Raw genomic sequence first — 12,243 nt, 5'->3', positions numbered from 1 at the left:
ATTATAAGTGATATTCAACTCGAGTCCAATATGTCCACAACTAATTTTGTTTTAGCCCCACCTAGAATTCTTTTAATATATTATGTGTAACTGTTTGGATTACAAAAAAAGCCAACAGCAAATTAATATTTATAACCCTGTAATTATTTTGTGGTTTACTCTTTTTCATCAATATCAAATCAATGATTGAAGTTCATTACATATAGTTAATTGAATACTGCATACAGTAGGAATAATAAAATAACAACTCCGACTGCTACTGCTATTGAAGTGATCATTTGTGAACAAAAGAAAGTGAGACAAAATATACAATAAAATATCAATTTAACCGCCAATCAAGGGATCTCCATCATTCTTTTTCAACAAAAAAAGCCCAATGATTTTGATTCCCACCACCATTGTCCATTGGGATATAAATATATATTTCAAACTAAGCTAACCTCAATTCTCGTGTGGTCCAACGTCAAAGAAAAACAAAAGACAAAATTTCGTGCTGTCTTGTTCTGCATTTAAGCTAGTATAAATTAACATCGACACAAGACTATTCATGGGAAGAAGAAAAATTCATTCCTTCGTCTCTCTCTCTCTCTCTCTTTCTCTCTCTCTCTGTGAGATCTGTTTGGAACATGCAGGAGGAGGATCAGAAGCTGATTGAATCAGCAAAGGGAGAAATAAGAGAGGTTAGAAGAGAAAACGAGAGGTTGAAAGTACTATTGGAACAGATTGTGAAGGAGTCCGAATCACTTCAAATGCATTTCTTTGACGTCCTTAAACAAGAAGAAGACAAGACTAAAAATGCTGCTACAATGATGGGAACAGGGGATCATAGCCCTAGTACTCATCATGAACAAAATGATGAGCTTCTCTCTCTTTCATTAGGGTTTTCATCATCCAAAGGTTGCAGAAGTAGAAATACGAATGTGAAAGAGGAAAATGAGAAGGATTTGGCAGAACCAGGACTTGCACTAGGGCTTGATGTCAGATTTGACCCTTCATCAAGTAAAATTATTGAAGGTACAGACATAATAGCCATTGAAGGTAGCTCTGGTGATGATGAGGAAGAGAAGGAAGAAGAAGCCACTGAGTTGCAGCCAGCCGGTAAGGTTCTCAAGACGATGACAAGCAAAGGGGATCAAACTACTTCTGAATCTTCTCATCAACATCAGCTCAAGAAAACTAGGGTTTCTATCCGAGCCAGATGTGATACTCAAACGGTTCGTAGTACTGTTCACGACTCGTGAATATCGTGTTATTAACAAGATGATTAAATCTTGGTCAACAAACATTAAACTTTTGTGAATAGGAAATATAAAGATTATTACTTTAGTTGCATGTTTGACATTTTTGTGTTGCAGATGAATGATGGATGTCAATGGAGAAAATATGGACAGAAAATATCAAAGGGAAATCCATGCCCAAGGGCGTACTACAGATGCACCATGTCACCATCCTGTCCTGTGAGAAAACAGGTCTGAATTCTTCTTTTCTTAAGCTCCATAGTACTTGAGGTTAAAAATAGTAGTTATGGCTTTGTTGAGTTCTTGAAATTTGCTATATACAAACACACACACATATACAGCGACAGAGAAAGGTTGCATGCTTGGGTTTAGAAAGCTCTTTTTGGGGAACACATGAATTGGCAAAGAATAAGGTCTTTCTTCCAAATATGAACTGACAGAGAAATTTGAGATAATTAGTCGAGCTATAATTAATACTACTTTCAATCCTAATTATAAGATCTTATTTGCAGTCTGTAAATAAATTTTATAAATAGGAACGGAAGTAGTAGAAGTATATTTGGATATTTATATATTATAGTTTCACGGAAATTTGATGGCAACATTATCCAGTGTGATAAACTAGCTCCTTTATATTTGTGAAGCTTTTCTATTTTTAAGATGAATATTCAACTTAGCATTTATTTTTTTAGTTTCCAATAAAATACCTTTTTATCTATAAAGTAAAAATAAATTCATAACAATGTTTTATAAAATGATGGTGTGTATAAAAAACAAGAAAGAAATTGGAAATAACACACACACACACACACACAAAAGTAAAATTGAAATTATTGTAATTTTACTGTGCATTTTTTCATACAATGTATAATCAAGAAAAGATCACATTTTTGGCAGTGGAAAAATTTCAACACCTCTGTAATGTAAAGCACTGCGGGGTGTCCGTGCGTGTGCTTAAATAAAATTGATTTTTACCATTATTATATTACTGCATGTTAAAAATTTTTTTTTTTTTTACTTTTTAAATTAGATTTGAATATTATTTCAGGTGCAAAGATGCGCAGAGGATATATCCATCTTGATAAGCACATATGAAGGAACTCATAATCACCCTCTTCCTATGCCTTCTTCGATAATGCTTCAATCTCCTTGCTCTTTCACTTCCCTCTCCAATAATAATAATGCTCCTCTAATAATTCCTCCCTCTTCACAACAACCAAAAACCAAATTTGCCTCCTTCTTCACTCATAATAGTGCTCTCAATAGCTTCTCTAAGGCCTCTTCCATTATTCCATCCTCTACTTTCAATCCCACAACCAAACTTGATCTCACTTCCTCTTCTTCCTCTCATCATCAGTTCAGAACATTCACTTCCGTAGGCTTATTCTCTTCCAGACCAAGACTTGCTTCTCATTATCCACCATCTCCTTCACAATCTTTGATCTCTCCTTATTATAATGGAACGTCAAGCCAAAATAGTGGGAAACAACCATTAACAATGCAACAAGGGAGAATTGAAGCTGCAACAAAAGCAGTCACCACTAATCCCAAGTCCCAGTCAGCCATTGCAGCCGCTCTCACTTCCTGTGTTACTAGTAGTAGTAGTAATATTGGAAATGGCTTATTGGACTGCACTGTTTCATCATCATCAAGGTCTATGATGAACATAAATGTGTCTTCTTCTTCTTCTTCTGTGATCAATAATGCTCAACAAGCTGGAAATATGGTATTATTTCCATCAGTTCCAGCAGCGTCTGGAAGTGGCTCTGGCTCTGGCTTGTTTTATTCATCAGATAGAAGCAACAATGGAAAAGGAAGAATTTGAATATTACTCCGAAGGAACCAAACCTGTGATTATTATCAGTAAGAGAAAAGACAACCTAAGTAGAGGTGAAGATATGGATCCGGTAAAGAGTGGAAGAATCAAGAGGCCGGAGAGAACACCTGGACTTCAATTTTTTTTCCCCCCACGTTAAAGGCCCATAACGTTAGTATCCATGTTGATGGTGCTAATACATATGGAACCTTAACCATGTAGAGTCATCAGGTCCATATATATGCATGCTTTTACAATTCACGGAAGCCTAAGCATGTAGCAATAAGCATGAAGATTATGTATGAGTTGGCATGGAAGAAGCTTCATGGCATGTTGGGTCGAGCAACACGTGTCACATCTCTTTTATTATCACATTATACATCAATTGGAACCATCAGGAACCATTATTCAAGACTTAAGTATAAGAAAATTTCAATTTCACAATACCCATTTTTCGGATTTCTGTATACTATTCACAGCAATTTAGGCCAATTTTCAAAATTCATAACTAATTGTAGAAAAATCCAAATGGGATGGTTCAAAGTTCTATAGAAAGCTCTTGACATGCTCGTTAGAGTGAAAATACTCATTTGTATCCAGATCTCATGGATCATTCCCAGATTTCCTTCAAAGTGGTACTGTTTATTTGGTTATTTTTCAATTTTTTAAGATTTATGCCTAACTTTGGAAGGGCATAACTTTCTATACAAAACTCTGAATTTAGTGAATTGCCACTTTTTTTAAAGCTAAAAATGAGATCTATAAGCATGCCAAGTTTCAGATCCAGATTCATCCAATTACTCAAAATCATGTTAGTCAAACTTTGCTCCCAAAAAGTCAACCTTTATCTCTTTTTCATACCATTCTTGCCTCTTTTTTTTCTTCTTCTTCTTTTCCTTTTATCTAGCTTTTCCAACCATGCAACACATGCATAGACATAATTTCTTAGCCAATTGTTCATAAATGGAGCATCCTTAATCATCAATAAAGTATTTCAACATCATTTACAATGATATATGACATCTTATAATAATTTACAACTCATAACTTTAATGACATTTAGCTTAAACTTATTCACTTCCAATCCTTCTCTCTTTGCCCTTGGCAACACCACTTGGGGCTCCTATTATTGTTTATACATTGAAAGGGTTAGATTCCATAAAAATCTCAGTAGCAATGAACTACAATTGTCATGTAAATCAAGCAAGTATAATGTGACATGTTATAAAACTTCAAACATCCTCAAGTCACATAAAATCATATTTTGCATCATACCAAAAGAGGAACATCAACAATTTCACATTGACATATTTCTATGCATTTGGCCAAAGCATAAACACATGTCATAAAGTCAACTATTATCACCACATAAATTCTTCAATTCAAGCAATCAACATAATCACATTAAACAAGCAAAATAAACAATCAAATTATAATTCAATGCTACCTTTTATCACTTGATTAATTTGGAGTCCTCAAGGGACAATGATCCTCCTTGATTCCTCCTCACAAAGCCTGTTAAATTGAGTATAAGCATAGGCCACATTAATAGCCAAACCACTTAAACATAACACTCTCTCTTTAACTTAACATTTTCCCCCTTTTTCTTGGGTTTTTAACAAAATAATTCTTCCTTAAGAATCAATAACCTCATGACTTATTCCTACACAATTTTTCATGAGGAATTCAAATATGGAATTAGATTTTTGAAAATCAAACTACTTCCTTATGAATTCCTCTTGGCCGAATAGGGGGTTTTAAGCTTCCAAAATTTCTATTTTTGATTCCAATGATTTTACATACTTTCCTTTAGTATATCCCTACACAAAAACACATTTTAAACCCATTGGAATCTTCAAATCAATGCAAAACAAACTTCTCCCATAAGAACAGCCCTTGGCCGAAATGAACATATAGAATCCCGGGTGTATTTTCTTTCAAAAACCATTCCATATACCACTTAAACAAACTTATTCTACTTGATATTTAAGACTTCTATCCTTCCTAAACCTTTCATGATCAGACCAAAATGGGACATCATCTAGCCTTAGAATTTCAAGCCAAAGCTCTAACTAAACTAGCTTGAAATTTAGGGATTAAAGGGTTTAAGCATACCTTGATATTTTCTTGTCCAAAACCTCCACAAATTCAGTCTCCCTTGGTCAAAAATGAAAATGGCAGCACCTCCCCTCTTTTTCCCAATTTTTCCAATATTTTCTTGTATTTTAGGAAGGGATATTTATAGAAAAACCAAGCCGCCTTTCCCCTCTGATTTTTGGACGTCCAAAAAGGCTGAAATAAGGTGATTTGGCAACCATCAAATGCCTCGTAGTTTTAGATCTATCCATGTGTCCAAGTCTAGATTATTCCAATAATTATCCCTTAATTTTGCATTTTATTTATTTAAAAATAGAGCCGTCCAGAAGCTCCACGAAATTGGGCTTGAATTGGGCCTAATGTGGGCCTCACAAATGGTTTAGGATAGCCCAAAAAGATGGCCCACAATCCAAATCAAAATCCGAAACCATTTGAAACTTTATTGGTTACTATTTGCTAGTAATATTCCAAAATTTTTATAGACCTCCAAAAATTTATTTCTCTTCATGATAATTCACCTTTTAATATGATAACATGATCTGAAATTTTTCATAATTTTTCACCACCTCTAGATATTTATTTTAAATTTTCTCTGATTAGGCCTCTGTTAGTGTCACTGCAAGAAAATAAGTTTCTTGAAATTATTTATCAGACTTTCAAGGCCTAAAAAAATTTTAGAAATTAAAATAAATATTTAGATGATTTTTTCATATTTTCCCCAAAATTATTGAGGCCTCTAACTAATTAAAATAATTATTTTCCTCCGATTTTCTAATATTTTTCCGAAAACCTTTGTTTACGGGAAATTCCATAATAATTTATTTTCACCATTATTCCACCTTTTGGGTCTCAGTCAAATTTTCAAAAGCTCTAACTTATACTTTTACCATTTTTTGGGAATTTTCTAGAATTTTTCTCTAAATTTCCCATCTTGCCCTGCATAAACCGATAATTACGAAAATACCAGCCTGGACCTTATCAGGGTTTTACCTCAAAAGTTATTTCATCTCCCTGTCTAGTTTCTATATTGGCCCTTATTCTAATTTTTTAACTTCCTATGTCCAGGTGAAATTTCTCAGGATGTGATAATATATAGAGCTCCAATAGTTGTGTATTGAGCCTAGGGTTGGCCCGTCTTGGTCCCAATGGTCTAGAAATTTTTTGAGATGGGACAAATCGGGACTGGACGGGACATTAAACAAGGTCATTCCATTCCGATAGTATTTTTTTAATTTTTATCATATTTTAATTGTTAAAAACAAAAACTTAGAAGACTATTTCAACCTAAGCTATTTAATTTTGAAATTTCAATTTCAAACTGGCTCTTCATTTAAGCAAATGAATTTAATTAAGAATTTGGGAATGTAGGCACAGAACAAGTGTTGCAATAAAATAGAAAACAAATAATTAAATCACTGAAAAGTAAGAAGAATGCAGGAGTAGGTGTAGGAAAACTAAGGGAGGAAAAGCAAATATATATGAAATCATAATCTAAGCGCTAGAAATTTAAAGTGAGTCTATGACTAGTGCTCATGATGTATATTATTATCATTTTTCATTTCACATATTGATTCATAATAATTTCTTTGGCTAGCAACTGTGTATAATATATATGTGCTTTTGTTTTTGATAAATAATGAAAAAAATATTGGATTATTTATCTATTAGTTTTGAATATTGTGGAGGGCTCAGCCCAATTAATTAACTAAACATGAGGGGGGAGGACAACAAAAACCCATTGGAATAGGTTCAAAAATATAACAGCAAAAAGGGCCAAAAAAATGTTGTTTTAAAAAGATCTGGACATCCCAATCTTATCCTATTCCAATCAGGTTCAGGACAACATTAGGACAGGACAGGACAGGACATCAAACAGAAAATTTGTCCCAGCCCTGTCCATTAGGACGAGACTGGTATGAGCTTATCTTGGTCCTGTCCCATCCTATAAAACACCCCTACTTAAGCCTTTTATGTCAATTTGATTATTTAAATTATATTGTAGACTATTTTCAGCCCATCAAATATAGGATGTGTTTGTTTCAGAAGAGGAGACATATAACAACGAAACTACTACACTTTTAAATTAATCAATATTGAAAAGTTAACCATGATAAGAAAGAAACTTTGTAAAATATTTAAGAATACTATCATGATTATATAAACATCCTAAATCACATGAGATTAACCATGATAGAAAAGAGTTAAACCAATCTATAAATATGTCTATCATGGTTAAAAGAGCTTTTCTAAATCAACTTCATGCAATTTGAGATTCACAATGAATAGGGCTTTGGGCATTATGAACCAGAATATCATTTTCAACCATAAGCCCATGACACAATTTTACTAAATAATAACTTTCATAAGTTTCTAAAATCAAAAGTTATCTAATGTCAAAGATCATTGTGGATTCACCACTCATATCAAACAAAAGAAATCACATGCAAATACCTAGAGCCCTCCGGCCTTCTACTAGCATGCAATTTAATAACAGTGATCAAAAGTACACTATCAGAATAATCAATCTCAAAACATATAAGAATATGTGGAATGAGCCCTATTATGACAATATACATTTATCCAACACAATCAAAAGGGTAGAAGCACTACTATTTCGCAGTAGTAGCTTAAACTTTCAGAGCCTTCCCTGACTGACCCAAATAGGAACTATCACCTGGAAAAGTGTTAAATCAACGGGGTGAGACAAAAGCCTCAGTAACCAACAATTCTACTTATCAAACATACAAGTAAGTGCTCATGATGTGTCAAGTGAGACAATTGCCAATTCATAGTAATCAAACAAATTTCATATTGTCAAAGCATATAACAAAGTACAATCAATAATCCTCTCACCTCCCTTATATTCACCCACTTTATATCCTCTGACTGAATCCATAGGCTAAATCCTCATTCATGTGACTAGTAATTAGACAAGCTCACCAATCAAGTGATATGAACCAGCCAAAATCCACATAGCACAAAACCAGACTATGAGTTCCCCCTCTAGTCTACTAGTGGGGTGTTAGTGCCCTATAATGAGTAATTGGACCAAAGGACCAATCAATGTACACATGATAGCCCTATCACCTTATATCTTCAAATGTACATAGTTCATCCCCTTTTATCCTCTTTGATATAGTTCCCATCATCAACATCCGCCACCCCTCACATATCAATACTCAAAATAATGTATTCATAATAAATCATCAACATATCAAAATCAATTCGAATTTCCAATTCCCCATTAATTCATAATGCATGAGATCATCATAATTGTAAACACATATATATTTTGTAAAGAAAGTCTCACAAGACAAATTTCAATAACAACATAATTTCATAACTCATATCATAATTAAGTAATATTTCATAAATCCCATATAATTCAAAATCAATCACAAGCAACCTGCGAGTATGAATAATAAGTGGAAAGTGGTTACCTCTGACCCACTAGGAAAAGGATTACCATAAGGTTAATCCCATGCTTAACCAACAATCCAATAATTTAATCTACACAATCAAATAATATTGTCTCTTTTAGTTTTTAATATAATATTTAGTTGACTAATTTAGAGAAATTAAGAAAATTATAAATTAATTATAGCATATGTCATATGATCTTACTAAAATATTTATGTGTGTTGTCAAATTATATATCAGTTTATAAGTCACACAAATTAGTTTTTAATAAAAATATTATATTTGCATATATTTTTATTTCTATTTATTCAAGGCCTCTGATTACATGGTTTTTAGTACTTACAAATTTTTCTGATTATATATTAATTCTTTTTATTTTAATTTATTATTTTTATTAAATTTATCAAATTAGATACCTATGATATATTATAAAAACTTATGTCATCTTCAATTATTTCATATCTAAACTTACTTTTCATTACTTATCCAAACATGTTTCAATTTGTCAAACTAATTCTTTTATAAAAATCAATCTAAACATATATCATATTACATTGACCAGTTTTTACCTTAAAAAAGTCAATATTGCAAAAAAGTTACTTTTATCACTGCTAATCTGAACACATCTATAATTAAGCATGTCATGTATATATATTCCTAAAATGTGATTTCATTAGAGATGGCATGTTTATATTATTGGTTTTTTTATAGTATTTATTTTTTGACCAAAAAATTTATGTATTTTTTAATTAGTGTTTTATCCTCTAATAACCTGGCTATTTATGAACTTTTGAGTTTAAAATTTTCAATTAAAGTTCAAAATTAGGGTTTTCAAGAGTTTTAGCTAGTTTATAAGTTTTTTAATTTTCTTATAAATACTACTTCTAGTTCTTAATATAAGAGTTAGATAATTAATTGGGACAGATTATTAAAAATTAGTTAAGTTAATTAATTGTAACAAATGTACTTAAATTAATCTTTTTAATCATATAATTTAGAACTATTCTTTAGTGACAACCTTGTACAATTAATAGAGATATTTAAAAGAATTATAAATTTAAAAATAAAGTGAATTAAGGTATTATATTAGCCTTTTAACTAACTCTTATTTAAATACCGACTTAGTAATTAATATTATTTAATGCTATTTAAATCAAGATTTTAATTAAAATTAAAAAAATAATTCTTTCAACGAGCTTTGCTATTCAATTTATGTTTTATAAATATTTATTTATTCTTATTTGAAATATTAATGAATATTTTTATTAAAATATGTTGTATCGCACTTATGCAAGTTGCAAGGGAGTATTAAATATGTAAGTTTCATTTGGAAAAGCTATACTATATTTTAAAAAAATTAAGTTAGGAAAGCTATTTTATTTTTATCTTTCTTTTTATCGGAGTTATTTTATTCTGAGAAAATTGCAAATAAAGACCCCCAATATATAAAATGGCAATCAGGGACCCTGAATTTGAAAAATTGCTGCAGAGGACCTGGTTCTAATTTACAATTATGAAATGTGCGTTAAATAGCTGAAATACCCCTTACTCATTGTGACTCTTAATGAAGGTAGAGACAAGGATTTTAATGCATGGCGGGAGAGCTGCTGGAGAAGGAAGACCCGAACGTGTTTGTGTGATATTGGGATGGAAGATCTTCCAACATTGGCAATGATGAGAGTAACTTACTGACTAAACTCTTCTTTTATTATTCCCTGTAAGAGTTGCACATTGTGATATTCTTCATCTTCATCTCTGCTGTATGGGTGAGTAGGCTGGAGGAAGGGAGGGAATGGGAGGTGTAGTTGAAGAAGATGAAACATATCACAATGTAGGAGGTTGTGGTTAGTTAGAGGTGGGATATTTTTGTTTTTATAGTGTGATTGGTCATCTCTCATTTATAGTGCATAGTGTTGGTTGTGATAGGGAAGGGGTAGGAGTGTAGTGGTTTGGCAGAGTGTGGGTGGGATAATGGCCGTTAGTTTGACTATGAAGGTTGAGGTGTTGCCGCGGAAGGAGGAAATGATGATGGCGTGATTTTGGGTGCTGAAGTTGTGACCCTAAAGTGAAGTTGTGAAGCCCTAAAGTGATGTTGGGAAGACAGGAGGTCGCAGGTTTTTAATTTGGCATGTAAATGATTGATTTGATGGAATAAATGTGTAAATATTTATTAGTGAAGCTGACGTACTGACTAAATGTAAATTTTTGCTACAGATTAGTATAAAAAATGGATTTCAATAACAGAAGGAGCTGTGAGAAGGAGTTGTTTTGTTACGTGTACGTTGGTGGACATTTTGAAGCAAATTATGAAGGGGTAATTAAATATATTGGAGGGAGTGTAAGGGTAACTAGTATAAAAGAATAGATAATAGCAGATGAGTTGTGTGGAATAATTTCACAGTGGATAGGAAATAACAGTAGTGGATATGAGATTAACTATAAAGTTAAATTTGATGAGAGTACATTAATTGATCTTTGTGATGATGGTGATATCTACAACTTGTTTAGGTATAATGACAATAGTGGTCATGTGTATGTAGGAGGGAAAGGGAATGACAGGGAACCTAGAGCAAGGAATGATCCAGACATGTAAGTAGTTATGTTTTCCAATTGAATTTGTTATTTGCTAATATATTGTTGCTAATTCCTATAGAAATATCATAACCAAGCTAATGGTGTTGCAGACCTAAATTGTAATTAGTAAATGCAAGCATGTCATTCAACATAGTAGGCATGTCATTTCCATTTTTAAACTTTTCTTTTAGAAATGCAGACTTGTTATTAGATATAAGTAGTGATTTTCATATGTAGACTTGTAATTCAACATACTAAAGTTGTAATTATCATATACAAACTTGTTATTTAGATCTGCAGATGTTATTTTACTAACCAGTAGTTTCTATATCGAGACTTGTTATGTGAGTAACTCAAGTTGTAATTACCACATGGGACTTGTTATTTTAGCAACCAATAGTTTGTAGATGTAGACTTGTTATTTTAGTTACTAAAGTTGTAATAACCATATGCATACTTGTTATTTAGATATGTAGACATGTTATTTTATTCAAACCTATCATTTGAATATAGCCGTCCTAACTTGGTATTATGGTGGCAGGAGTGAGAATTTATTTGGACTTTCACAAGACATGAACACATTTGAAACGACCATTGGTGATGAACATGAGCCAATGAATATTGAGAATGGAGTTGAATGCCTGACTTTTGAAGGAGGCGGATCAAGTAAGAGAAGCAAGTATAGTGGTTTAGAGAGTCAAGGAACACTAATAGGCAAGATTAATTGTATGAAATGGGCAGGAGTGTTTGTAGGAGTGGGCCAATATGTTCCACATGCTGTTGCCTTTAGGGAAGCTGTGTACAAGTTCAGTATTGCAGAAAGTTTGCAGTAAGATATGTCAGGAATAGTAAGGAGAAGATGAATGTGAAGTGTAAAGTAGAATGGTATCCTTGGAAGATATGTGCAAATGCTGTTGGAAAGAATAGTCATCTATTACATGTGACTACATTTTGCAATGAGCACATTCATTCAACGTAAGACAATCTGATTGTGACTTATGGTGGGAGTGCTGCATTGACATCATCAGTAATAGTTGAAGAGATAAGGGACCATGTTGAAAAACAGCCCACTGAGATAAGGAAGATGTTAGAGAGGGA

At 32.5% G+C, this 12,243-nt stretch overlaps 1 protein-coding gene across 1 annotated transcript; it reads left to right on the top strand.

Moving 5' to 3' along the window:
• The first annotated feature begins 626 nt into the window (after nucleotides 1-626).
• On the top strand, nucleotides 627-10,608 carry LOC114759573 (probable WRKY transcription factor 72). The gene is made up of 7 exons (XM_028948775.1): nucleotides 627-1,214; nucleotides 1,356-1,469; nucleotides 2,287-2,964; nucleotides 3,032-3,145; nucleotides 10,105-10,251; nucleotides 10,346-10,402; nucleotides 10,498-10,608. Exons 1-7 carry the CDS (start codon nucleotides 627-629, stop codon nucleotides 10,606-10,608), a joined length of 1,809 nt encoding a protein of 602 aa, XP_028804608.1.
• The last annotated feature ends 1,635 nt before the right edge of the window (nucleotides 10,609-12,243 follow it).

Source organism: Neltuma alba, unplaced genomic scaffold, assembly GCF_004799145.2.
Source record: "Neltuma alba isolate B1F8T4 unplaced genomic scaffold, ASM479914v2 tig00010867_pilon, whole genome shotgun sequence".
Lineage (NCBI taxonomy): Eukaryota > Viridiplantae > Streptophyta > Magnoliopsida > Fabales > Fabaceae > Neltuma > Neltuma alba.
The sequence above is the reverse complement of the archived record's forward strand: the minus strand, read 5'-3'. Positions and strand labels throughout refer to the sequence as shown.

Coding starts and splice junctions, on each gene's coding strand:
- LOC114759573 (XM_028948775.1), top strand. CDS start 627: ATGCAGGAGGAGGATCAGAAGCTGATTGAATCAGCAAAGGGAGAAATA. Junction 2,965..3,031: donor CTCAACAAGCTGGAAATATG/GTATTATTTCCA, acceptor TTTATTCATCAG/ATAGAAGCAACAATGGAAAA. Junction 3,146..10,104: donor GAGGTGAAGATATGGATCCG/GTAAAGAGTGGA, acceptor TGCGTTAAATAG/CTGAAATACCCCTTACTCAT.